General features: G+C 52.6%; 2 protein-coding genes, 1 long non-coding RNA gene and 5 other non-coding genes across 16 annotated transcripts in view; 3 read left to right on the forward strand and 5 right to left on the reverse strand.

Moving 5' to 3' along the window:
- Positions 1–26,933, reverse strand: part of LOC120584192 (low affinity immunoglobulin gamma Fc region receptor II-like) — a 57,831-nt gene that overhangs the window by 25,986 nt on the left and 4,912 nt on the right. For 3 of the 5 annotated variants that reach the window (XM_039839859.1, XM_039839857.1, XM_039839858.1), the window contains exons 2-5: positions 22,076–22,201; positions 21,717–21,737; positions 21,154–21,408; positions 18,616–18,870 (exon numbers count right to left, since the gene is read on the reverse strand). In XM_039839859.1, coding sequence (XP_039695793.1) covers positions 18,616–18,870; positions 21,154–21,408; positions 21,717–21,737; positions 22,076–22,142 — 598 coding nt within the window. In that variant the 5' untranslated portion in view covers positions 22,143–22,201. Of the gene's footprint in view, positions 1–15,931; positions 17,049–18,615; positions 18,871–21,153; positions 21,409–21,716; positions 21,738–22,075; positions 22,655–26,933 lie in introns of those variants that run through there. The other 2 variants (XM_039839862.1, XM_039839860.1) reach the window with 2 other exon arrangements.
- Positions 717–6,981, forward strand: LOC120584194 (low affinity immunoglobulin gamma Fc region receptor III-B-like). 2 transcript variants are annotated; one of them, XM_039839863.1, is made up of 6 exons: positions 717–722; positions 945–1,037; positions 1,671–1,691; positions 1,981–2,238; positions 4,723–4,977; positions 6,545–6,981. In XM_039839863.1, the coding sequence occupies exons 2-6, from the start codon at positions 998–1,000 to the stop codon at positions 6,739–6,741; spliced, it is 771 nt and encodes a 256-aa protein (XP_039695797.1). In that variant the 5' UTR covers positions 717–722; positions 945–997; the 3' UTR covers positions 6,742–6,981. The 2 variants fall into 2 exon arrangements, with proteins under 2 accessions (XP_039695797.1, XP_039695798.1); XM_039839864.1 differs by having other exon boundaries at positions 718–722; positions 1,984–2,238.
- Positions 8,357–8,430, reverse strand: TRNAN-GUU (transfer RNA asparagine (anticodon GUU)). The gene has a single exon. It is a non-coding gene; the product is annotated as a tRNA-Asn (tRNA).
- LOC120584196 (uncharacterized) lies at positions 10,574–14,166 on the reverse strand. 4 transcript variants are annotated; one of them, XR_005647990.1, is made up of 2 exons: positions 13,713–14,166; positions 10,574–12,036 (listed from the first exon to the last, which is right to left on the reverse strand). It is a non-coding gene; the product is annotated as an uncharacterized LOC120584196 (long non-coding RNA). The 4 variants fall into 4 exon arrangements; XR_005647989.1 differs by having other exon boundaries at positions 10,574–13,284; XR_005647988.1 differs by having other exon boundaries at positions 10,574–13,386.
- Positions 11,844–11,915, reverse strand: TRNAD-GUC (transfer RNA aspartic acid (anticodon GUC)). Its single transcript has one exon. It is a non-coding gene; the product is annotated as a tRNA-Asp (tRNA).
- On the reverse strand, positions 12,588–12,659 carry TRNAG-UCC (transfer RNA glycine (anticodon UCC)). The gene has a single exon. It is a non-coding gene; the product is annotated as a tRNA-Gly (tRNA).
- On the forward strand, positions 13,145–13,227 carry TRNAL-CAG (transfer RNA leucine (anticodon CAG)). The gene has a single exon. It is a non-coding gene; the product is annotated as a tRNA-Leu (tRNA).
- Positions 14,469–14,539, forward strand: TRNAG-GCC (transfer RNA glycine (anticodon GCC)). Its single transcript has one exon. It is a non-coding gene; the product is annotated as a tRNA-Gly (tRNA).

Raw genomic sequence — 26,933 nt, forward strand, 5'->3', positions numbered from 1 at the left:
ACCCCCCGGCCTGCGCAGTCAGCGATTCTTTCCTGGTACATGCTGTGTTGCTGCTGTGTGCCAAGTTTCTGTCATCGGTGCTCTGCCCTCTCGTCCCCTTCCTGTCCCTCGCTGTTCCCCTTTTTCTCGCTCAAGACTCTTAGACCCAGAATGGTCTCACACGCTTCACTAACCCAGGACCTCTGGGTGGCATCGCCGGGACCTTCTCAAAATATAGGGAAGGGCGTGTACATTCGCGGTTTTCCTCGCGAGGGGCCGAAAGCTTTTAGCGAAAGTTTAAAACGTCAACCGTGTTGCTGCCTCCTAGATCTTGTCTTTTGTCTGGACCTTTCCACGCCCAGGTCCCCACCCCGCCACCTTTTCCGCGTCCCTTTCGACCTTCCCCAGGGCCCATTGCTCCCCGCTGCCTGGGTTCCTTTTAACAGAGGATGCGAATCTCGTGACCAAACTCGCACTAAGAAGTTAGAGGCTCCCGTGGATTTCAGACCCAAGGGGCTTGTGCAATTTGAACTCTGAGAGAAAACGTTGGTGGAGATGACACTGGAGTGGGGGGCACTGACGACGGCGGTGTGAGGGTGTGACTGCGGGCTCTCTGTGCGCAGACGGGCCGGGCCGGGCTGCACGGACGCGAGGGGTGGGGGGGTCGGGTCTGAGGTGCAGCAGGGGCCCCCCGGGCACGCCCTCCCTCCCGAGTCACCCCAGGGCCAGGCCGTCCTCTTCCGGTCGCCGGGTGGACCCAAACCCACAAGGTGGGAATACCGATTCTGTCAGGAGATGCTCAGGGCACCCCCAGCTCCCGCCTCGCCCTTCTCCCTCTCCCCGCCCATCAGGCCTCTCTTCTAATTAAGATTCGGGAATTGGTGACGCTCCCAGAAAAGGAACTTGGCGAGCTCTGGGCGCGAGTGTAGGGGAAGGCTGTTCACGGCCCCTTTCAGTTTGCCTAGATCACTGCAGGGCTCTGGACATCTCTGGGGACTTGTCCACTCTCGCAGACAGCATGTGGCAGCTGCTGTCACTCGCAGCCCTGCTGCTACTAGGTAAGTCACCGCAAGGGAGCAGCCCTGGAGGCCCTGGGCTCAGCACAGACCCTTTCAGGCCAGAGATGGGCCCCTAGCAAGGGCTGGGACCCTTATCACACCTCTAGGACCAGCCGTCTGGGGCATGGAGACCAGGAGAAAGCTGGCTCTGAGGTGGGCGTGATCGGGAGGTAAAGGAGGACTGTGGCGTCTCGGTCACTTCACCCCCCCCCGCCTCAGTGTCCCTCTCTGTACGCTGAAGGATACGGACTTCACAGTCCCTAAGGTCTGTCTCTTGCACTGTGACTTCCCAGGATTCCCCTCTGAGACTTCCCCCGTCACCCTTCTTGGGACTCGGGCTCAGATTATTTCTAGGGTTTTATTCAGGGAATTTAACTCCTGTCCTTAATTCGGGAGGTCAAACGAGGACCAAGGAGCATAGGACGTGGTTGGAAGCAGGAACTGGGCGGACGGGGCACAGGAGGCACAGACACGGGGCCCAGAGGGCTGCAGTGGCAGAGCTGTCCCCTCTGTGCGTCCCAGGTCCCAGGACGCGGGTGCCCAGGGCGGTCGGGGTGGAGGAGGGGCTCAGTCTACACTCTGGTCACCGTCATCTGCGCTTCTGCTCAGCACCCGTCTCTCTTTGTCTTGCAGTGTTGGCCAGCCCGCAACCCGGTGAGTTGGCTTCGGGGTCCTGGAGCGAGGCACCGGAGGGCACGGCGGCCACAGGCGGCGGCAAATGTCCGCTGGGGGGAGTGCTGGTCGTGGCTGCCGGGGGCACGTCCCTGACACAGTAGGGCTTGGCCCCATGCTTCTCCGGTCAATTGTCCCCCAAGCTAAGATGCTCTCAGACCAAGTCACAGAGCAAGGCAGAGCCCCACACTGTGACTTCGCAGTGACTGCCCCGGCTCTGAGCCTCCCAGCTCATCTCTCCGCGCTCACCCACACCCTCTTGTCTCCTCAGAAGATCGCCCAAAGGCCGTGGTGTCCTTGCATCCTCAATGGGACAGGGTGCTCAGGCATGACAGTGTGACCCTCATGTGCCAGGGGGCCTACCCCCATGGGGACAATTCCACACAGTGGTTTCACAATGGAAGCAGCCTCTCAAATCAGACCTCCAGCTACGTCATCGCATCTGCCGAAGTCGAGGACAGTGGAGAGTACAGGTGCCAGACGGGCCTCTCCACGCTCAGCGACCCTGTGCAGCTCCAAGTGCACCCTGGTGAGTAGGTGAAGGGGAAGAGGGACGTCCCCAACACTGAGGGAAGTCACTGGCCTGCCTGGAGGTCAAAGACCTGGAAGAGCTTTTGGACGGGCTGGGGGGGGGGGGGGTGGCGAGCACTAGGCTGAGGGGGTCTGTGGTCACCGCAGTGTCAGAGCCATTGTCCACGCCACCATCTGGCCGCAGGCAGCGTCAGAGGCCGGCACAGAGGCCGGCGGCCCAATTCCAGGAATGGCGCTCACGCAGAGCATGGCCGACACAGACAGGGCTGTCCGGAGGTCAGGGCGTGATGCTGAGGCTCGGTGCCAGTTACTGCGCAAACTGACGAGCCTGTCTCAGCGCCCCGGCCTCCTTCTCACCGCCAGACACACGGAGCCCTAAGCTGCCCCCACGCGGACCCCACGGACCTGGCGTCACATCTATCGCTCTCTGCCATGGAGGCCACACTCCGGCTCACACCTCCACAGAAATTTAGCAACATGATCTCTCTCCTAACAGAGACATATACACGTTCGGCCCGCACACGATCACGGAATGAAAGCCCTTGTGTGTTGCTAATGAGATCCCAGGCATCAGAGGCAGGCAGGGGAGTGTTTTGGAGGTGGTGGTGATGGGGCGGGGGGAGTCTTTCCTAATGTCCCTGGAGGCACAGACTAGAGTCAGGGTACCTGCGGTGCCACCTCGCAAACCTGACGCTACTCCATGGGGCCCACGGGTAGGGCAGACACGGGCAGGACAAGGGGAGGGGCGGGGCCTGGCGCAGAAGGACCCGCAACAGAGCTCCGGGAACTGGGGCCCCTGCAACCAGCCCCCAGGGCCCTTTTGCCGGTGACCACGCCACTAGCCGACATGGTCCTCAAGCTACAAAGCTCCAAGGAGCAATGTCTATTATCGAGTTGGTGAGAGATGCCACCTAAAACCAAATAAAATTGGGAATTACCAACAGGAAGCACTAGCAAAATCAAACCTAGGAATTCCTAGCGGGCCTGGAACGTGGCTCCAGAAACTGGCTCAGCAGCTCAGTCGGTGAACGAGGACCGCGGGGTCGTGGGCAAACTCCCGAGCTTGCGCAGACCGCCCCGCTCGCCGCCTCCCCCGGCGCACTCCTGCCTTACGCCGTTTGCGCTTGCGCAGTGTCTCGGTCTCATCCTCTCTGGCCCTGCGGTCCTCTGATCACAGCCCGTGTAGCACTTACCACGCTGCACTGCGATTATTTCTGAGTCTCAGCTACAGACTCTCTGAGGTTGGGGTTGTGTGCCTTAGTCATCTGGTGTCCGCAGCCTGCACAGCACCTGGTATGCACCCAATAAAATATTCATGGAACAAACGTACGGGCAGACGTTTACCGTCTATGGCAGGACGGACCAGGACAAGAGTGTCCCCCGAAGGCCAGCAGACCATATAAATACACTATGTACTTTTACAGCCCCACAGGCATGCTGGTGACGGCTCGTCTCTCTGCTGAGGCAGCCGGCGGTCATAAGGCGCACGGCTTTTGTTGATAAACGGTATCTCTTAATAAGTAACGAAGGTTGCCTTCTGTTTGGCACGTCTTCCTGGTAGAGAATTTTCTTCGTGTTCTACCATTTTTGTTTAGCATAAGGTAGCGGATTTTTTTTTTAATAATAGTAAATGTCATTGTTTTGTTTTCTTATAAAAATCATTCGGATTCCATTTCAAAAGTAACGGGGAGAAAATTTAAATGACCTTCAGTCTCCCCCGCCCCGAGAAAACCGTTAATATTTAAGTGCCTGTACTTTCTTTTTTATATCCTATGCGTATATACTGTTTTCTGTTTGTTTGTTTTTCTGCATTCTATCTCTTTAACCTCACATTGTCCCATGAACGTTTTTCGTCTCACTCTGAAATTTGTCTGCAGTTATCATTTGAAATGACTTGGGTCCGCCTCCCGACCTGGACTCCATGTTCTCTCTCTGCGGAGCCTGGTGACTGGGCGACAGAGTTGTGAGAGGGTGTCCTGACGCTATAAGAACTTTCTCTTGTGACAGCTATGCTCAGTGATGAGGACGGCCTCGCAGAGGCCCTGTGGCCCTTCAGAAAGCACCAGCCATCCAGGGACTGACCAGCTGCCTATCTTTCTCCTCCTTGGCTTTGACAGTGAACTTGCTCACTCCTGAGGCCGCCCAGTGACCTCATTCCTCACTGGCTGCAGGAGTCTCTTCCACATCCCTTCCGGTCTGCCTCTCCTCCCGTGGGGGAGTGGAGCACATCCACATGTGGCACTCAACCCTGCGGCCGGCTTCTCACTGACCTCATCACTTAGCCTCGCGCTCTAACCTAGGTTCTGATCGTGTGTGCCTGTTCCTCTTCCCCATTAGACAAAAGGTCTTGTTGTCGCTTGAGCCCTCGTGCAGGGCCCCGTCAGCTCTCCACCATGTGGGCTCTGGCGGCGAGTGTCCCCTTCGCAAGGCTTTGTGCTGATCAGCAGGCCTTCCGGGTCTGCGGTCCCTTTGTGTCCTTCAGCCTGGCTGCTGCTCCAGGCCCCTCAGTGGGTGTTCCAGGAGGGGGAGCCCATCTCGCTGCAGTGTCACAGCTGGAAGAACGTTACAGTGCGGAAGGTCCAGTATTTCCAGGATGGCAGAGGCAAGCAATTTTCTTACAAGAACACGAAATTCCACATTCCAAAGGCCATGCGCAGACACGGAGGCTCCTACTTCTGCAGGGGGATCATCGGGACCCACAACGTGTCTTCGGAGGCTGCGAACATCACTGTTCTAGGTGAGCGAGGTGCAGGCCTGCGCGGCCCAGAGCCCCGCACATGGGGGGTCGGCCCCCACTGCCTAGCCCACAGGCTTCCTTACGTGGGACTCTCAGAGGGGCCGCTCACTCTGCGGTGTGACAGCAGGAGCAGAAGCCACCTCTTCTTTCTTAGCCCATTCATACCACGCCCACAGCGCCATGTGTCCCCGCCATGCTTGCCCGCCTTTATCTGTGGCTTAACCAAGAGCCAACCTGGCAGGAGCCCCTCACTTTGTTCTGCGGGACTGTGGCTAATCCGCTGAGTCTCTGAACCTCAATTTCCTCTTCTGTACGAAGACCTGCTGATACCTACCGGGCACCCGTCGGTGTGCTGGACACTGCTAAGTGCTTCCCTACATGCACCTCCTTTGATGGTCACAGGGGCCCCCCACAAGGAGGGGGGGTAACACTGACTCTACAGATGAAGTAACTGAGGTAAAAAAAAAAAAAGGGGGAGTGGCAATCAATTTGTCCCTAAGGTCACACCAGAGGATCAAAGCCTGTCTATTTAACCACTAGATGAAAGAATTGGACAGGCACCAATGTCCTGTGGTAAAATTCTGTCACCTAGGAAACGTCTCCAGTTTCTGGGGTGCACCCCCTTCAGGGTCAGCAGCCCACCCCACCTCCCATGGTGGCTGGCCTTCCTGCCTTACCAGAATTCCACCTGTGCCCAGAACGAGGCTGCATTGTAAGCAATTTACATGCAGGAAGCGGCAAGACAGACACACACCTTCTGAGATTTTAACAAAACGATGCCATAATTTGTATATAAAATAACTTTGTTACAATTTAAATGGAAAGAAAAGACTCTCAACCGGTTGCGGAAAGAGAGTAGATAATGAAGCAAATGAAGTAAAACCCCAAACAGCACAGGGAGGTAAAGACTAGATGAGAGTAGTTTATGCTATCCTGGTAATTTTTTTAAAGTTTGAAATTAAATCAAATTTAAGAGTTAAAAAATTGAAACTAAAAATCCACTCCACCTGATGTTAACAGTTTACAGACCACCCCAAGGAGCGGCTTTTGAATAACAATGTCAAGGGCTAAGAGAGGGTGCGAACAGACAAGCCCCGCCTCCTTTCCTTTGGGGTTATTAGTCATTGGGCCTCTGTAGAGAAATAGTATCAATTTTCTGCAAATAAGTAGCATATTTCAATGATTCAACTTTTCAGATTTCCTTTAGTGACAATGAACAAAATGGGGTGAGAACAGTGAGTATAATTTTGAGATACAAGATAAAGTTACTGAATTAAGAAATAATGTTCTCACAGCAACTTTGACAACTTCTGTAAATTCACACAAAACCCAGCGAGTCCCTGGCTCCTTATTCCCGGTGGCACGTGTCCATCAGACAGAGGACGCCCTTGCTGAGTTTCTGGGGAGCTGTGCTTTGCTCAGACTGCCAGAGTAGTGAGAGGACTCCTGTCTCTTAGCCCCTGGCTCTTGGCAGCTGTCACGAAGGCTTCCCAACGGGGACCTGGCTGTAGATACAAATTTCTGCCTCACCAGCTGTCATTTTCTCACGTTCTGCCTCTCCCCTTAGGTCCGGCAGTTCCCTCCGTCTCCCCACTCTTTCCACTGTGGCCCCAAATCACTTTCTGCCTGGCGATGGGACTCCTGTTTGCAGTGGACACGGGGCTGTACTTCTCTGTGCAGAGAGACCTTCAACAGTCCCTAAGGAACAAGAGGTATGGCAAAGTCACATGGAGCAAGAGCCCTGAGGACCCATACAAGCAATAAAAGCAGCATCTCTGAACCTCTCTCTGGAGTCACAGCCCCATCGTCCCCAATGCTCATGGCTGGAAGCAGCAGGAAAGTGACGCCAGAGTCCAGGCCCAGAGTCCTTCACCCAACTCTATTTTCTCTTGGTCTCAGATGGAAAGGATGGTCTTGTGATAGTTTTCTTAATCGTGATATTTTTATTGCTCAATCTGTTTTTTTTTTAAATTTATTTTAAATTAAAGTCGACATACAATGTTATGTTAGTTTCAGGCGCATGTGTAGGGGCTCCACATGTATGTACCCCACTAAGCCAGCCAAGGGCGGGAGATCTCGGGGGGTCAACAGTGAGCCCCGTGAGCAGCTGAGCCCTAGAAACTGAAGCCTCAGCCACAGAGACTATCTCTATCTCTGTCTATGCGTCACAGCCAAGCAACGGCACAGACTCTGGGCGGTCCGTGCCCCTTGATGTGTGGACGTTGTCCTCAGATAATTGGATAAGTAGGTAAGGGAATTAATGGTCGAGGGCCAGCTGAGGAGGGGTCGGCTTCTGTTGTGGGGCCTGCTGGGGTCTAGGGGGGACAGCACAACAAATGAGGGGGTGGCTAAGAAAGAGCAGGACAGTCTAAGACAGGCGGGAGGAGACCCAGCAGGAAGGTGTTCCTGCGACATGGCAGAGGTAACAGAAAATGACCCGGATAATGTAGAACTGAAGTTTTCGGGGGAGCCCCCGTCAGACGGGGACAGTGCACGTGCATAATGCGGAACCCGCTTCACGCCACGAGTACCAAGTGGTCCTGGGGGGAGGGGGGAGCACAGGCCCAACCTCGTGCCCAGCATCGCTGTCCCAGATTAAGGTCGGTGAACAGAGGTCCCCGAGCCCGCAGTGAGAACGCGTGCCCAGGAGAGCCCGGGAGGAGCCCGCGAGGGCACCGGTGCAGCCAGGGCAGCGACACGGGGGGCGGGGACACGCGCGGCGAGGAGATAAAGCCGCTTTCCGGCTGCGCGGTCTACGCGGGCAGAGCTCGTTCTCGGCGTTCACTGGACGAACGGCAACACCCACAACTGTCCGGAAACGCCCGGGGCTGGACGGTGACCCCGAACGGCCGCGGCGGGCCCGGCGGGAGCGGCGCTGCCTGCGGGCGGCGGAGACCGCACCGCCCGCGTGGTCTGAGCGCGCCGGGCGCGCGTCCCAGGAGCCTCCGCCGCTGCTCGGGGGTGGGCGGGGGCGGAGCTGAAGACAGGAGACCCGCCAGGCCGTGGCTGCGGCGACCGTGGGGAGGAACAGGGGACAAAGAGGCAGCGGGCTGGACGGGACGGTGCCCACTGGCCAGCAGGACGCGGCATGACGACAGCCCGGCGCAGAGTTAGGGGACGCGGGTAAAAGGCAAGGCAGGCGCAGGCTTGGTACGAGATCTCATTTGGGGATGGTTGGCACTTCCGTTGGTCTGGAAATATTTTTAAAGCGTTTCCAGATGCGACGTCAGTAGAACCGAAGTCAAACAGCTGAAGATCTCGTTCCCTGCCGTACCCCAAAAACGCAGATAGGGACAGACCGCTCGCAGGGAACCTGGCCCCAGCAAGTCACTGACTGAAGGCTTCTCCACCACAGACCCGCGTCTCAAAATACCGAGCGCGTCCCTGGGTGGGCTCGAACCACCAACCTTTCGGTTAACAGCCGAACGCGCTAACCGATTGCGCCACAGAGACAGGCGAGAGCCAGCCTCTCTGCCAAGTCACTTCACTGAAGAGTAAGGTAGCAGCGCTACATTCCCCAAATAGCTGTGGTTGGGGCGGCGTGGGAAGCAGGGGACGGTCCCCGCCCAACCCCCGGGGAGCGGCTGCAGCCCAAACCCAACAAGTCTCCTCCCGCACTGGCACCTGCAAGGGTCCGGCAGGACTCAGTGCTTTCCCGGAAGAGGCTCAGAAAGCAGGCAGCGAGGATGAATGGACCGGGAAGGGGTCTTTGGGGGACCCAAGGTGAGTGCTCTCTGTGGGTTCCGAAGATCACTTGCTTTTACGTCCATAAACCTGTTTGCTGATCTAGACAATTTTTATATTAATGCGTACACACGTGAGTATTAACTCATAATAAGCTTATCATTGTGAAAATGCAAAAGACTGTATCACGTGTCCACTACCGTCCTGCAAAATGTAAAATCTAAGGGAGCCTAATACAACAAAATTAACCTTCCACCCCAAATGTTTTGAAAGATTTCTACTGGCGTATTAGGGTTCCACGGAGAACACGGCCTGGGTCTAGACCACTTCCACAGAGTCACTTCGGATCCAACTACCTGAGGGCAAAGACCCCTTATTCCAACATCATCAGCCAGGGCCCTGGTCAGTGCTTTCAAATGACCCACCTGGAGACAAGCTTCAGTGCCACCCTGGAGAGAAGCTTCTCCCTTTGTCCCTGGGCCATATCACGCCCACAGGGGTCCAGAGCCACAACACCTCCCCCCAGGCGTACCCAGCCACTTGCCACACTAGGTTCTTCCCCACACCGGGCACACAGACTCCGTTTTGTCTGTTGCCCGAGTCCCAAGGCCCCTCCTAAGCCTCCACACTGAACCTCCTTTTTCTTCTTCTACCGTAATCCTCTAGTCAATAGGTCCCCGTCTAGTGCCGATCAAAGTTTTCAATGACGTCCCGTGAAATGAGAACGCACACGAATATAAAAGTGCACGTGCATAAATGTTTATATGTGTATGTCTCAGATAAGCTTGCCAAATGACCTCTAAACTGAGATTGTTTCTTTTTACACTTTAAAATTTAGTTTTCAAACATCCTTTTCTAATAAAATTATGGTAAGGATAGATGATTTGTGGGGAAAAAATTTACTTATCCATGAAGTCCAAGTTCAGAAACCACTATTCTTGACTTCACTTCCTTTATTGGATTGGCAGCAGAAATTTAAAAAATTATTTTCCAGTTTATTCTAAATACATACACATTTCCTATGCTTTACTTTACATGTACACGTGATGGTAAGCCAATAGAAGGCCCAGAAACAAAAAGCAAAACTAAGACAAAAAGGAAGTACGAAATGGGGTGGTGAAATAAATCCAAATATATCAGTAATCACAATAAATAAAAATGGAGAAGATTTGCCAGTTAAAGACAGAAGTGGATTTTTTAAAATAAATTTTATTTTGTTTAGAAGAGTGACATTAAAAAGTAAACAATCAGAAAAATTGACTGTAAGAGAATGGGAGAATATATTTCAGAAATATTCTAACAAAGAGGAAGTTGGTATATAGCCAGATAATGTCAGATAAAATAATGTGTAAGAAATAATGCATCACTACGGATGAAAATGGTCACCATATAATATTAAAAGATGAAACTCATGGTGAACACATAATTCTTTTTTTTAATAATTCAAAACATATATGTATCTAATAAAATAGCATTAAGATGTAAAAGCAAGTATTCTTAGACCTACAAAGGAAATTGACAAATCTATCACCACAGTGAGAGAATTCAATATCATTCTCTCAGTATTTGATAGGTCAAGCAGAGAAAAAACTATTAAGTAGTGTATGGACACAACACAATTAGTAAGCTTGATTTAACAAATATATACAGCTACAGCCAACAATTATTGGTTATACGTTCTTCTCAAACAGACATGGAACATTTAGAAAAATTGACTTTATAAGAGAACTGGAGTCATAGACTTACCTCATGTTATATTTCAAAAAGAATTAAGGAGATAATGCCAACAATAAAAAACAAACATTAAATTACTATAAGACTATAAAAGTAAAAACTGATCGGATATTGGAGTGGGAAAGACTTTTCTATGTGTATATATATATATATATATATATATATATACACATAGAAAATATATATATATATTTTAAAGTTAAGAAAGAAACTACCAGGGAAAACATTTGACTACATAAATATTAGAAACTCCTGAACTTCAGAAACAGTACGAATAAAATTTAAAAAGCAATTCGAGTTTTCGTAATGGTGGAGGAGCTTGCGTGGGACGAACCATTCCACAGATAGCAACTACAGACTCTAGATAAAATATTTTCTAAGGCCGTTTGCGGGCGCTGGAAAGCAATAGAATCAGACAGGAAATACAAAGGGTTCGAGAGCCGGAAGAAGGAAGTACAGTCGGGGAGACCCTCATTCTGAGGGCCCTGGGGGTCAGGCAGGCCCCGGCTCATAAACCCGTGCAGAACACCAGCCGCGCCCCCCACGTCGGGGTGGGGTGAGCGCTGCCGACTGGCTGGAAAAGGAGAGTAAATCTCAGGGAGGAGGGATCCTCGCTCAGGAAGACCTGATCTTCAAATGAATCTCCTCTCCTATCTTTGGCTGACCCTGCACTGGGTGCCACTGTGCAGGGACTCCAGGAGGCCAGAGTGGATAGAACGGCCAGAAGGCCAAAAGCTGCAGGTTCAGAGCAGAGATTTCAACGGCTGCCTCTCCAGAGACAGTAAAACACTGGAAACAGCATAACTTGTTCAAAACTAGGAGATCTGTTAAAGAAGTCAGGATGTAGCAATAGGGTGTAACACAATGAAGTCATTAAAATAATGTTTTAGACTAATATTTAATAAATATAGAAATATTCACATTTTAAGTAAACACTCGAGTAGGTTAAAAAACAATATGCACAGTATGATTCCAACTTTGCGTTCAGAAACACGGGAGATAAACACGCAGCAGATCGCGAATAAGGATTTCCTGGATGTTGGAAACCGGCTGCTTTTCTTTCTTTGTGATTTGTTCATTCTCCATTTTTCTACAAGGAGCCTGTTTTTTGAAAAGAGCATACACTGTGTGCCAGGTGCAGGCTAAAGCGCGACTGCAGATGGCTGCCGCAAAGGGTTGCAAGGACTGCGAGCCGGCTCCCGCACTACAGACGCGGAGGCAGAGCCGGGCCGCGGGGAGTCCCCGCGCAGGGGTCCATCTGGAGGCCGCTTGCTGGCAGCGGTCATGACGCGTCGCAGCGCCGCAGCCAGGTTCTCAGTGTAAATATAGGAATTTTTGCCATCGTCCAAGACACGGGTGTGCGAGGGAAGTACCCTCGGAGAGAGTCCAAGATTGATTGCCTAAGACTTTCGGCAAAAGTAGAGAGAGCGGAAAATAAGTGTTTGGACCTCCCCGTCGGGGAATCGAACCCCGGTCTCCCGCGTGACAGGCGGGGATACTCACCACTATACTAACGAGGAACGCCATGCTAAACGGCCCGAGACCGCTGCCTACGAAGCTACTACAAAGCTTCCAGAGCGACTTACTCCGTGACAGACGCTGGATCCTGGCAAAGTCACTGTCTGGACACGTGCGCGACAACTGAAACGTAATAAGAACCCTACTGAAATTTAAATTTTCTAAAAGCCGCATAAAAAAGTAATAAGAAACAGGCGATCATTTCCATAATCTATCTTTTTCACCAATATACACAAAATATTGCTTCCGCATGTGACTAAGATGAACGTATAGGATTTTTCCCGTGGTCAGTCATCACGCCGGTGCGCACATTACGCTCCCCCAGCGCATTTCGGCTCGGACGTTTCCTTTTCTTTCACCGGGAAACCTGGTACTTAGATTTCATAAACCTGACGATGGAAACAGTGGGCTCCTCCACCCAAGTTGTTCCTAACGTGCTCACGCGTCCTCAGAGCCTGAAATGAAGGTCTGTTCAGATGTGCCACGTGTTTATTTTAATGGATTCACTGCATTTCCTCGGGCGCTTGACGGCCTCTCTGATCTCAGAGTGTTAAAAAGGAAAAGAGGAAGAAAGAAAACCCGCCTCCTGCGGGAGGGAACAGGAAAGAGGGGTCCGCACACGGGGTGGCAGCGCGAGCGGCCGGCAAGCGTGCTCTGTCGCCTGAGGAAAAGGGTGCGTTGGCCGGGAATCGAACCCGGGTCAACTGCTTGGAAGGCAGCTATGCTCACCACTATACCACCAACGCCACGAGGAGAAAGTTGCTGGAGCGCCATACTTTAGGCTACGACAGGCCGTGTATTGCCCAGCCTGCCCTTTCGGTGTCCTTGGACCCCGAGGTACAGAGAGCTGCTCCCGAGAGCACGTATCGCGCCCTCCTCCTCCTGCCGCGGGGTGCCTCAGCACTGGGTCCACCCGGAGTCGGACCCTAAGGGCGATCCGGGGCGGACGGTCGAGGGAGACCGGCTGGCAAGAGGTCCACCTGGCGTGACTCGGTCCCTCCAGAGAGCGGGCGCCAGGGAAAATGGGTCTTGACCGTTTGGGATGGTGAGGCGGGAGGGAACAGGAAAGAGGGGTCGGTGGCAGCTTTATTTTCCCTGCTTGGCGAAGGAGTCCAGGGAAATCTGGTTTTATTTAAGACCATGAATGAACACGGGACAGAAGTACCCTGACGCCGTAACACAGTTCCGTATGACAGCCTTAGGGAGAAGTAAGAATGGGGGCCCACCGGGTGTCAGGATGGCCGAGCGGTCTAAGGCGCTGCGTTCAGGTCGCAGTCTCCCCTGGAGGCGTGGGTTCGAATCCCACTCCTGACAACACGGTCTTCCTTTTTTTCTTTTTCTTTTCCTTTTTAAACGCTTTCCTCCAACGAGCTGGATGGAATGCGTGGAGAGAGGACCACGGCTCAATCTCCATCTTTTCAGCCCCCGGGCCTATCTTAGACGACTGCAGATGCGGGACCGAGTCACTTTTTTCTGTCGGATAGACAGGAGACGCTACGGAATCGGGACGCGGCTGCGGCCGCCATCTGCCCCCGACTACGAAAACACATTTTCCCCTCGAGACTCCGGCTGCTTCGCGCCCGTTCGCCCAGCGCTTTATTCGACTAGGGCGCCCGGAGCCCCTTCCATGCCCGAGACGCGAGCGACGGCTGCGACAGCAGGGGCCGCGCCCCCGCCCTCCGTCTGCTGTGACCGGCCTGAGACTGTCACTGCTAAGCCTCAGGGCCCCCGACCCCCTCCCGCCCCCGGTTCCACTTCAGTGGCTTCGCCGCGTCCCCCAGGCCCGGGGAAGGACTCACCGCAGCGGCCGGACTCCTGCAGCTCCCCGAGGACCCCAAACCCGCTCGTGGGCAGACGCCGTCCTTCGGGAAGGCGATGGCTCTCAGTGCGCGGTCGCTCGGGGTCGGGGGGAGGGACCCTCAGGCTCCCGGCGCGGCGGCGGGGACCGGGCGCCGTGCTGTCTGCAGGTGGACGTTCGCCCCGACGGCCCTTCACGCCTCCCGCCGGGCCGCGCCCGCTCGGTGTCGTGTGAGCACCTAGGAAGTGCCACACACTGCGCCCAGAGCAGACGACACCCCTGTGTGAAGCCACCGAGGAGAGACGTAACCGGTCAGCGAGGCTGGCCCCGTGCCCCGTGCTCGAGGTGACGGTCGCCAGGGCTGGGTCGCGCGGATTCCACACACGCGTGGTCCGACGCGACGACAGCGGCGCGCGCCCCTGACGCCCCGTGAGGGGACGCCAGGCGAGCGCCACCGAGCGCAGCGGGCCGCGGCGGGCCGGGCGCCGACACCGGGGCGCGCGGCAGAGGCGGGTCGGAGCCCCGCGGCTCGGGAGGCGCCGGGAGCTCGTCGCGAGGAGCGGAGCCGCGGCCGCGCCCGCGGGGTCTACGCCGCTCCGTCTTCGAGTCTTAACCCCGCTTCGTCTTGCAACATCCGGGCAGTTTTCACCCGGGCCGGCCGCGCGGCGCGGCGCCCACTGCGGCGGGAACCCGAGGCCCAGGTGACGGCGAGGCCGAGGTGACGGCATGGCGGACGCTGGGACCGTCCCCGGCGCGCGCATTGGTGGTTCAGTGGTAGAATTCTCGCCTGCCACGCGGGAGGCCCGGGTTCGATTCCCGGCCAATGCAGCCCCCGCTTTTCTTCCGCGGTTTAGGCCGAGTCTTTTCCCGGGAGAAGCTCCGACGGAAGTCACCGCGAGCCGGCGGCCGAAGGCCAAGCCTTCGGGTCTGTTTCCCCCTCCTTCGCCTTGTCGCGTCCCTCAGAGGAGCGGAGGCCGGGTGCGGTGGCACAGTCACTCGGGCGCGACCTCGCGGGGAGAGAACGCGGCGCGAGGAAGGGCGACGCCGAAGGGCTGTGGTGGCCCGACCCCGCCGTTGCCGGGCCCCAGGCGCGAGTGACCCTGCGGGCTGCGGTCGCCCGCGGCCAGAGCGCGAGCTGGGTGAGTCCAGGGCGTCCTGCCTGCAGGTGGCTGCTTCTGCTTGGCGCCGACAGGCCCCGAGAAGCCCAACGGGGACTTCCGGAGCGGCGAGGGCGGAGATGCCGGGCAGCGGCCCGGGGCCGGCGACCCCCGCCCGGGGCGGAACCGGGCCCAGCAGGCGGGCGCGCGCCGGCCCCTGAGGTCTCCGTCCCGCGGGGTGCGTCGTTCGACTCCAGTAACTGGAGGGACCCGGGACGGAGCTTTATGTGACTTCTGCGATTTGCCTGATTCAGAGGAAACGACTGCGTTTTGGAAGCGAGGCCCTGACCCCTTGCTCCGTCAGCGGCTCTTTTCCGCCCGGGTGGCGCAGCGCCCTCCGAGCCCGGCGAGTCGCGGCCCGAGCTCAGGCCGGCGCCGGCGCGCGGCTCCTGCGTCCACCCTCAGCCTTTCGTAAGCTGCCAGCTTCAAACTCACTCACTCCCGGAGGCCAGGCTGGGGCCAGAGTCGGGACATTTCAGCCGAGGGCCTGCAAGAGGAGGGTCCCGACTCGGAAGGCAAAGCTGGCCGGCCCGGGGCGAGCTGGCCTGCTCTGGGACTGCCCTGTCGCGGCTCCCCCGGCCGTCCCTCCCAGCCCGCAGCAGCCCCGAAACCCGCCTCCCCATCCCGCGCGAGTCCCGCCGTGCCGAAGCCAGCACGGCGGCCCCTGGACGGCAAGCACGGCATCGCGGGGCAGCGTCGTTCCCCGCTTTCGTGCTCACTCGGAGGGGCCTACCGCACACACACTGCTGTGTTCGCCCACCCTGTTTAGGGACGTCGTTTGAGTTTCTCCATGGGTAGAACGGACACTGAAGCGGTGACTTAAATAGACACGGTGTGGTGGGGGGTGCTGTGACCCAAACTGAGCACAAAAAGCAAGTCGTGGAACAAAACGTGTCGTTTACCCCAAACTGCGCATAGAAAAGTCTGGGACACCAGCAGCCTGTATGTCCTTGAGCAGGCACCCCAACCCTGGGCCACAGCTGCGCAGTTTAAAGAGAGGAGATGGGGCCGCATCACTCCTAAGGGTTTTCTAGGTTTAAAATTCTCTAAATTTACTAAAGAATTGATCCATTCCACAAACATTTATTGAGTTCTTTGTCATGTGCAGACACTGAGGGAGACTCTAAGGCCCTGGCCTCCTGGGGCTCACGCACAGGTGGCAGGAGGGGCGGTCGGACCAGAAACGAGCAGGAGGACACAGGCAGAATCCTTTGGCAATAAGGACAAGGGAGAAAATTAAGCAGGTTGGGGGCATTCAGGGATGGGGAGGGGGGTGAATGACCAAGGAGAGGGCGCGGCTGAGGTGACATTTGAGTAAAAACCACGATGAAGCGTGACATGATATCTGTCAGAAAGAACATTCCAAAAACAGGAAGTAACACAAGTCCTAGTAGGAAGTATAATGTGTGTTTAAGAAAGCAGGGAACCAGATGGATGAGGTCAGCGGCAGTGGGGAGGAAGGTCACGGAGTGCCCTGCGGAACCTTGCAAAGGCTTCCTCTTTTACCCCGAGTGTAGGGGAAAGCTATCGCAAGGCTTTGAGCAAAGAAGTGACAGACAAAACGCACATTTTAAGAAGGTCGCTTTGGCAGTTGTGCTGAGAATTAACTGTAGGACCTCCGGGGCGAGCACAGGGACCGTCAGGAGTCTGTCACGATCCAGTGGGGGTGGCAGCAGCGTGGCCACGGTGCTAGAGGTCCCAGAATACTAAGAAGCGGTGGGATTGCTGGGGTTAGTTTGAAAGCGGAAGAAGGATTTACCAAGTTTCCTTATATTAGAGGAGCCTGCCTGCGATCAGTGAAAACACACTTGGGTGAGTCCTTGTAGAGCTGGGCGGCCGGGCTGTGCCTTGACCTTCAGGAACTCAGCCAGGGCCAGCCCGATGGGGTCTAACTTGAGACTTCAGGCCTGGTGGGAGGCTCCTTGCCCAGCTCGCCGTCTAGGGGCTGAGGGAGGAAAGGGATGTGCTGCCGTGTGACAGCACGGAATATGGTCATTTGTCCTCGGGGCTCTTGCTCCATGTGACTTTGCCATTCATCCAGTCCCCCATTGAGCGCCGAAGGTCTCTCTGCACAGAGAAGTACAGCCCCGTGTCCACTGCAAACAGGAGTCCCATCGCCAGGCAGAAAGTGATTTGGGGCCACAGTGGAAAGAGTGGGGAGATGGAGGGAACTGCCGGACCTAAGGGGAGAGGCGGAACGTGAGAAAATGACAGCTGGTGAGGCAGAAATTTGTATCTACAGCCAGGTCCCCGCTGGGAAGCCTTCGTGACAGCTGCCAAGAGCCAGGGGCTCAGGCTCAGGTCAAGAGCAGACAGGTCTGAAGTCTTCAGAACACTTCATCTCTGCGCCTTACCAAATAAAACACCGATCAGCACGTGTCAAAGAGTGACTTTGGGCACATCTGTTTGCAGGGACATTAATAGAAGTAGAAGGGGTTCAGAACAGCTCCGCACCCCAAGGCGTGCCACTTTGGCATGTGGGTAATTTTGAGCTAAAGGCAATCGAGACACTACAGGCTCATGAGAAACTCCTGCCTCTCCCTTAAAAAATCAAATTAGTGGCCTTACCCATAGTAAGAGTTATCATCAGAAATAACTTTTTATAATCTGTCTGCAGGACAGGACAAACTCCTAATTACTGAACACCTGCTTTTCTTATCGTCCTGCAATGACCCTCCTCCCCTCTGAAGCTCCAGGCCCTATAGCTTGTCCCATCTGTGGGTTCCCGTAGGTACATGTGTAATTGAATTTGCTCATCTAATCTTGTTAATCCATTTCATGTCAATTTAATTATTAGACCAGAGGAAAGAACCCAGAAGGGTAGAGGGCATTTCTTCTTCCCTGACAAAGTTACGGAAGAAAAGGTTTTGTGGTCACGCAGGTTTAGCAAATGCCTTATGACACTTAGTCATAAGTGTCATAAACACTTAGTCATAAACAAAACTTTTATGGTTTAAAAGTTTTGTTTTCTATTTATTTATTTATTTTTTTACAACAGGGCTTCTTGAAACCTTTGACGTGCATCATGAATAGAAAAAGAGAACTGAGTACACAGCATGCCCTGCATTAATTTGAGCACAGACCTTTCCTTCTGAAAAGCCTCTCGAGGAGTCCTCTGACCAAGGCACAGCCTTTGGGGACGGCAGAGAACCCGCAGACCACATCGGCTGCGCTTCTCACCAACCCCCTGAGCCAGAGACTGGGCGCTGTTCATTGTCCAGCTCTAGTGGGGCAGAAACAGCTTGCAGTGTCCCCTGAAAGGGCATGACCTGGGTCTCAGGATGCACAACCTCTCAAGAGCAGTCAGGGCCTAGTTCTGTGTATGTGGGGAAACTCTCGTGCCAGCGTGGCTGCCCCGAGCTGAGATTTGGGCCTAGGCCGAGAAGGTGCGTGGGGAGAGACAAGCAGGCCTCAGAATCCTAGAGACAGATGGGCATGTGACAAGGTGGAGTGATCTGAATGAGGTGAAAAGAAGTACACAAATTTGGGAGGATGAAAAGTCAGCTTATGTCCCTTGAGAGGTAAAACTCCAGGTGAAGGACACCCATTTCTATACTCCCTGAGGAGGGAGCGGGAACAGAGCTGCAGCCCACACAGCAATCGGGTACGGCTCAGACTTTGAGGGACCCCTGATGTCAGAGACGCCCACTCAGGAGAACACAAGTACTGAAGTCAGAAACGGGCCGACAGTCTTTGCCCTGTCCACCCTCCAAGGCCCGAGCTTCCCTGACCAGTCTCGGTCCCCACCTCGGACAGTGATGCTCACGCGTGGTGACGAGTGCCGCATCTTCCCTATGAACCCCGTGCAGTGGTACTCGCCGCTGTGGCTGCCGTTTGCTCGTGGGATGGAGAAGAAGAAGTTCGTGTTGGAAAACTTTCTGGATGTTTTGTTCTGGAAGAACGTGACCTTGTACAGAGGCTTGTCCTTCCAGCTGTGGCACCTCAGCATGATGGACTCGCCCTCCTGGAACAGCAGGCGGGGCGTCTGGAGCAGCAGCCAGCCTGAAAGACGGACATGGAGGGAAGGGTCTGAGGCTGAATGGCAAGGCCCTTGCAGGCTTGGGCTCGGGGCCACGTTACCCAGAGAATGTAGAAGGATGTCAGCCGGAGGAGCTGAAGATGCTCATGGCGGACGTGAGCTTTCTCTTACAGGAGAATACGATGGTGCCTGTGAGTCTGTGTGACCCTGAAGGACAGAAGTCTTCAGAAGGGGGAGGGAGAGGAATTTAAAATCCTGGGATGGGGGATGGCTGAGCCCTGGTAACTGAGGGGCTAGTGGCAGGACCTGAAAGTTTGTGTGGATGCAGCACTTGTGGTCTGGAGATTACTAATTTAATGGCAACTTTTGAACAAGCTTTGGGAAGTGAGGGTGGCAGCCATTAACTGCATTAGCAACAGGTGGAGGCTCACCCACCTGAATGGATTCTTCCATCCCTGAAAGATATAAAGTGTGACCTTCTGAATTCAATATTCACTTGTGACTTTGAACAAGAGAATTAAAACAAGCTTTCAAATGTGAAATGGCTTTCCCACCCTGCCTACAAACACCTGCCATTCCCTTCACTGATGGCAGAGTAATCAGATTCCAAAATTCAGCTACCTTGGAGGACAAGTCTATAAAGAATGTCTCAGAAAACTTCCTAGAAAAAAAAAATCCAATCGCTCTAATTACTATTGAAATAAATAGTAGAATTTATTACGTCTTATTTAAATGAAAACTCACTTAAGAAAACCATATTCCGTACACAAAAGGCAAGGCGCTGTGGTTGAGACAGCAGGAAATGAAAGTAAAGTCAGGATTCTGGTTTGGGCCCCACCAGCAGCTCCTGGGCTCTAGGATCCCACGAGCTTGATTTCTTTGCACAGTGCAGGGGTGGGGCCAGGGGGGTTCCCTCTGATGGCCCTTCCAAGTCAAGGTTTTTTTAATCTCTACTTTCGCATTTTTGCAGGAAAAGTCAGAAGCACACTCAGCTGTTGGGGGCCAGCAATGCTCAGAGAAGGGACGGGCAGCTGAGACGTGGGGGCAGGTTTTGGAGGCCGAGTGTGTCAGGGAGGAAGAAACTCCTCTACCCTCAGGGTTCTTTCGTCTTCTCTAGTAAGTAAATAGAGAGGAGACGAGCGAATGTCATGTATGGGAACCCCGCACACAGGAGAGTCAGAGACCCCGCAGGCCTGAGAGGTTCAGGGACAGAAACAGAAAAGGGGGGATGTGTGACGTTCTGAGCTAAGGACAAGCTGAGGGGCCTGGGGCTTCAGAGGGGAAGAGGGTCATCGCAACGGGATGAGAAGGCGTTCAGTAATTAGGAGTTTGTCCTGTCCTGCAGACGGGTCACAAAAAGTTACTTCCGGTGATAACTCTTAACTATGGGCAAGGTTCCTAATTTGAATTCTTTAGAGAGGTAAGAGTTTCTGGTGAGCCTGCAGCATCTCGATTGCTTTCAGCTCAAATTTACCCACGGGCCACAGTGGCACGCCTTCGAGTGGGGGTGGTCTGTTCTGAACCCCTTCATTTATTTAGCATTTATTCTCCTTTCAATAGGGCACCATGGTCGGAAAGTGACGCCGCCGCCGGGCCCCCTCTGGTAGGTACAGGGACCTTAAAAGACTCCAAAAAATCTTAAGGCTTAAGCAGCATTTTAACACTGAATGCTCTCACGTGGCAATGTTCGGGGTCATGCACCCAGGTGCAGCTGAAGTCGAGCGCAAGGTGAGCCGCTGGCGCGTTCAGCGTTCGGCGGGGCCTGGTTAGCGGGTTTCTGGACAGAACCCGTTAAACCCGGCACTCGGAGACACACCCAAACCTGACTCAGATCACGTGACTCCCTCAACCAAAACCCTCTCCTGAAGTCCCATCTCATTCAGGAATGAAAGATGAAGTCGTAGCAGCAGACTGCGAGCCTCCACGGGACCGACCCCGCCCTCCCCCACTTCTGCCGCGTCTACCGAGTGGGGGCGGGGGGGTGCTCCCTCCAGCTTCCTGACGCTCGGGCACAACCTTCGTGGGGCTTGCGCCTCGGTCCGCCTCCAGCCCGGCGCTTACCACGCTGCCATGAGGGCAGGACGGTTTTCTGGAGCAAAGATTTCCCTGTGCTGCCTTCGCACCCCGCGGCCCGTCTGTGACCTTGTCACCACCTCCTTGCCCAGTCGGAACCGAGGCAAAATGGCCTCGCACGTGAGAAACACTACCTCCCCCACGCAGCAGGAGAGGCGTGGGGCGTGAGGAGGACGGTGACGGGCGCCACCTGTCACCGCCCCGCCCCCGCCCCGCCGGCCGGGCCCACTGACCCGAGATCACGTCCAGATGCACGGGGTCGCTGAGGCTGGTCTGGGCCGTGTGGCACGTGTAGTCCCCGCTGTCACTGATGTTGGCCGTGAGGCTGTAGCTGGACTGGGCCTGAGTCTCCAGGGAGTTGCCGTTGTGGAACCAGCGGGTGGAGGGGCTCCCAGGGCCGGGGGCCCCCTGGCAGGTCAGAGTCACGTTGTCCCCCAGGAGCACGTTGATCCACGGGGGCTCGAGGCTCAGCGTGGCCTTCGGGAGCCCTGCGGAGGGCGGGGAGCAGAAAGGACAGGGACAAATAACCTTGGAGAGACTGAATTCCAAAGCGCTCCGGGTCGCCTGCAGACCCAGCTGGGGTCGGCCTGCAGCGGCCTCATTCCCTCGGCGCCATTGGGTCTTGAACTTTGGTGCGGCCCGCGGGATTCAAACCCCAGGGCCCGCTAAACTGAGAAACCCGTCCGTGCCGAACCCAAGCCCGGTTCCCGGTGGAGCAGACTTTCCCCTCGCAGTAAATATGGCGCCAGCTGCGCGGCAGTGGCACCGCGCCTGCCAGGGGCTCGGGCGGACTCACCAGCTTCCCTGTCCGCCGAGGCTGTAAGAGAAGAGCGCGCGTCAGGGCCCCGCCCTCCCCGCGACCCGCGCGCGGCCCGCTTCCCTGCTCTCCCTCCCGCCAGGGCGCCCCTTCCTCTCGTCTGCTGTCCCTGTCCCCCAGCAAGGCTACTAGGTAAACGGGACTGCTGCAGGGACTGTGAAAGGACGTCTGCATTCTGACCTGAGGGACCGAGGGGACGGTAAGAACTCGGGGTTCTCTCTCCCCTTTCAATCTGTTCCCAGAGGCCAGGGCCAGGACCCGGGCCCGCCCCTCAGCGCGCGGGTCCCTGGAGTCCTCAGTCTGGCTGAACCGCAGATCCCAGAAGGACCCCTACTCACTCAGCAGCAGCAGAACAGTCAGTGGTGGAAGCAGCCACAGGCTCCAGGGATGCACATTCCGCAGCATTTGGGCCCGCGAAGTCGACCCAGACCTGGGCCTCCGTCCACTGGGGTTTAGAAGATGAACTGAGGAAAGAGGAAGGAAGTTGTTTAATCTTCACGCAGCTTTCAGCAGTCAGGATCCCTTCTCCGCTAAGGAATCGGCAGTAACGAACTAGACGTTGAGTCTGCTTAGCAGACAAATTCTTTCATGAATCAGCGTGTTTTGTGCTTGTGAAAACCGCAGCAGGGTTTATTGTGCTGCTGAGGAGATGGGGGAAAACACCAGGAAGCAGAGCTGGGCGGCAGCCCGTGTGGCTTTTTGGTCAGGGCCCTTCCTGGTCACTCCCTGTGCTGCCTCTCTGGCCAGTATACAGGAAGTTCTAAATGAGTTTTGACCCAGACGGGATAGAGACCCATATATATGTGCAACCAAGAAGAATCAATGTTAAACAACCATAACAAAACGGGAAACACTGAACCCAAGAAAATCTCTAAGTACGTCACAGGCAAGATCATCCTTCCTTCATCGGCCCTTCACACACCCTTCCCCCCCCCCAACCCTCCAACCACAAAGGAGTTTTCAAGTGCAACAAATAGTTTTGTTAAGAAAGGCATAAAGAAGTAATTTCAGGGGCTATATATTCTATGCAGGTGACTGTATAGTACGACCGAGCAGAGCTACATGATATAACATGGTCACGGTGGCTAAAGATCAGATCATGGGGATGACAATAGCAGAAACAGACAAATAAAACTACGTCAAACTTAAGACTTCTGTACATCAGTCAACAGAGTCAAAAGGTAGCCTACAGAATGGGAGAGAACATTTGCAAATCATTATCTGATAAGGGGTTACTATCCAGACTATATTTCTACATCTCTACACCAATGATGAACTTTCAAAAAGAGAAATTAAGAAAACAATCCTATTTCCAATTGCATCGACAACTATAAAATACCTGGGTATCAAATTAACCAAGAAGGTAGAAGACCTGTTTTCAGAAAGTTATGTCATTGAAAAAATAAATTGAAGAAGATACAAATAAATGGAAGCATACACTCTGTTCACAGGCAGGAAGAACCAACATTGTTAAAATGGCCATACTATCCAAAGCAATCTACAGAGTCAATGCAATCCCTATCAAAATGCCAATGGCATTTTTCAGAGAGTTAGAACAAATAATCCTAAAATTTAAATGGAGCCATAAAAAAACCCAAATAGCCATGTCGATCTTGAGAAAGAAGAACAACATTGGCAATACCACACTACCTGATATTAAACTATACTACAAGGCTATAGTAATCAAAACAGCATGGTACTGGCATAAAAACAGATACATTGATCAATGGAACAGAATAGAGAGCCCAGAAATAAATCCACGCCTATACACTCACTTAATATATGACAAAGGAAGTAAGAATATACAACGGGGTAAAGACAGTCTCTTCAATAAATGGTGCTGGGAAAAGTGGACAGATACATGCAAAAAGAAGAAGCTGGACCATCTTCTTACACCGTATACAAGAATAGACACAAAATGGATTAATGATTTAAATGTAAGACCCGAAACCACAAAACTTTTAGAAGAAAACATAGGCAGTAAACTCTCTGATATTACTAACAGGAATTTCTTTTCAGATATATCTCCTCGAGCAAAGGAAACAAAAGAAAAAATAAACAAATGGGACTACAGCAAAGTAAAAAGTTTCCGTACAGCAAAGGAAAACTGTTTGGGAAAAGATATTTGCTAATGATACATCTGATAAGGAGTTAATATCCAAAATTTATAAAGAACTTATACAACTCAACAACAACAAAAAACAAACAATCCAGTTAAAAAATGGGCAGAAGACCTGAACAGATACTTCTCCAAAGAGGAAATACAGATGGCTAACAGATATATGAAAAGATGCTCAAGGTCACTAATCATCAGAGAAATGCAAATTAAAACTCAGTGAGATACCACTTCACACCTGTCAGAATGGCTGTTGTCAATAAATCAAAAACAGCAAGTGTTGGCGAGGATGCCGAGAAAAGGGAACCCTCATACATTGTTGGTGGGAATGCAAATTGGTACAGTCGCTATGGAAAACAGTATGGAGGTTCCTCAAAAAATTAAACATAGATATACCTTTTGACCCAGAAATTGCACTTCTAGGTATTTTTCCAAAGAAAACCAAAACAATTCATAAAGATCTATGAACTCCAATATTCATAGCGGCACAATTTACAATAGCCCAGATATGGAAGCAACCTAAATGCCCCTCAACATGTGATTGGATAAAGAAATTATGGTTCATATATACAAATGGAATATTACTCAGCCATTAAAAAAAAATGAAATCCTACCATTTGCAACGACATAGATGGACTTAGAGGTTATTATGCTGAGTGAAATAAGTCAGACGGAGAAAGATACCACACGATTTCACTTATATGCGGTATCTAAGGAACAAAAAGAACAAACTAATCAAGAGCAGACTCACAAATACAGTGGACAATTTGGTGACAGAGGGATGGAGGGTTGGGAGGCTGGGAGAATGGCGTGAAGGGTTAAAGAAGTACAAATTAGTAGTTGATAGCTGGGCACGGGGAGCATGGCAGAGGGAATGCAGTCAGCATTAACATGATGGCTAAGTGGAGGGCCAGGGGAGGGAGGGAGCAATTGGGGGGATCAGTTTATGAACATTATAGATGTCTAACCAATGTACTGTATACTCAAAACTAATTTAAATAAATAAGTGTATTTTTTTAAAAAGAATTCCTACAACTCAAGTACAGCAAGAACAAATAACCTGATTTAAAAATGGAAAAAAAGATAGAATAGACGTTTCTCCAAAAAAGATAGACAAAAGATAGCCAAAGAGCACATGAAAAGATGCTTCACATCGCTAATTGTTAGAGAAATGCAAATCAGAACCACAAGCTGTCACCTCACACTCATTAAAATGGCCACTATCAAAAAACAAAACAGAACAGAACAGAAAATAGCACGTATTAGCGAAGATGTGGAGAAATTGGAAGCCTTACGTACGTACTACTGATGGTGGGACTGCGAAATGGTGCAGCTGTTATGGAAATCAGTACGAAGGTCCTTCAAATAATTAAAGACAACTGCCACGTGATCCAGCAATCCCACTTCTGGATATTTATCCAAAAGAACTCAAAGCAAGATCTCGAGGAGCTACTTGCACACTCATGTCTATTGCAGCATTATTCACAATAGCCAACAGGTGGGAGCAACCCAAATGTCCACTGACAGTTGAATGGATAAACCAAATGCAGTCCATACACACAATGAATGGAATATCATTCGATCTTAAAAAAAAGAAAGAAAAGGAAATCTCGCTGCGTGCTTAGTGAAATAAGCCAGTCATGAAAAGCAAACACTGTCCATGAAGTATCTAAAGTCATCAAACTCACAGAAACAAAGTAGAATGGCTGTTGCCAGGGGCTGGGGGCAGCAGGGGTGGGGGGTGGGTGGGGCTGCTGTTGAATAGCTGGGTTCAGAGGCTTAGTTTTCCAAGATGAAGAAGTCTCAAGGTCTGTCACACGGCAATGTGTCCAGACGTAACAAAACTGACTGTACAGCTGAAAGTGATTAAGGTGGTAAATTATATGTTATGCGGGATTTGTTTTTTTAACCACAGTCAAAAAAATTTTTTTTAAGTCAGACTGGGATTTTTTAACAAGGTATTTAACCCCTCAAATTTCAGTTTCCTCGTCTATAAAATGGACACTGTCTGATACCTAACAAATGTTCAATTAAAAGTAGCTTTTATTTTTGTTGAGTGTTAGCAAGGGTTTTTAACCTTTGACTTTTTCTGGAAGCTTCGCTCTCCTTCCCAGAAAGGTCAGGGCTTTACGATCCCATCTTGCTCGCTCTTAGAGTCAGAGACCATCGTGGACCTTTCAGCCTGGAGAATTCCCAGCCTGAATGCCTTTGCTTCTCCCCGGGCTTCTGAGTAGGCAGCCGTGTGGGCACAAAGTTCCCTTATTTTGTTGTACTCTGGTCACCTTCACACGTGCTGCTGGGCCATCTAGACTTCCTTAATATTCTTTTATCCCAACTTCGTTTCTGATGTCATTAGCGTAAACAGACTTGCTAATTTAGTATTATCACAATCCCTCTTAACAGCTGGGTTATCACTTACTGTCACTTTCAATGACAGTGTTACTGTGGCCATTGGATCTTGGTGGTTCAAATTAGTGTCCCCTAAATAATCACTGGAACATTCCTATTCCCTCTGGAGGCAAGGGCACTAAGATGTCCACATCTTGTTTCAAAATTTGAATTTATGATAAATTGTACGGTAGGTTTCTGCTTTGCAAAAAAGAAAGAGAAGAGAAAAGTGAAGTGTGACATCCAGTGACAGCTGATTCAAGCTGCTGACACCAGAATCGAAGGGCAGGGGATTCATTTGGAGCATCGTAGGGGTGGAGTGCTGGAGTCCAAACCCTTCATTTTTGTAAAAGAGGAAGTCGTGGGCCGGAGAAGGGCTGAGAGTTGGCCCAGGACGTACCTCCCTTAAGTGCTAAAGTCTGGGTCCCCTCGCGGCCCCCGCCTGCATGCTCTCATCTGCACTTCCCACTCGAGGATCATGGACTGTCGTGTCGCTCTATCTAACTGTCTCAGTTGTCTGTCTTTCCATAATTCAAGAGTAAGATCACCGGGCCGAGGGCACTCTAGGCTAGAGGCCCTAACAAATGCATCACGCTTGGTTTTGCTCAGTGGAGTAGATGGGCACAGGAAGACTAGACAGATCACATTTATTGAGCTTCAGGTTTTACTTCCCTAAATCTGATCACTTTTCT

Source organism: Pteropus medius, unplaced genomic scaffold, assembly GCF_902729225.1.
Source record: "Pteropus medius unplaced genomic scaffold, Ma_sr-lr_union100, whole genome shotgun sequence".
In the NCBI taxonomy this organism is placed as follows: Eukaryota; Metazoa; Chordata; class Mammalia; order Chiroptera; family Pteropodidae; genus Pteropus; species Pteropus medius.

Bases quoted from the DNA above. Each gene is read 5' to 3' on its own strand.
- LOC120584194 (XM_039839863.1), top strand. From the start codon at position 998: ATGTGGCAGCTGCTGTCACTCGCAGCCCTGCTGCTACTAG. The intron at 1,692-1,980 runs GTGAGTTGGCTT...TTGTCTCCTCAG, and splicing joins GTTGGCCAGCCCGCAACCCG to AAGATCGCCCAAAGGCCGTG. The intron at 2,239-4,722 runs GTGAGTAGGTGA...TGTGTCCTTCAG, and splicing joins GCAGCTCCAAGTGCACCCTG to CCTGGCTGCTGCTCCAGGCC.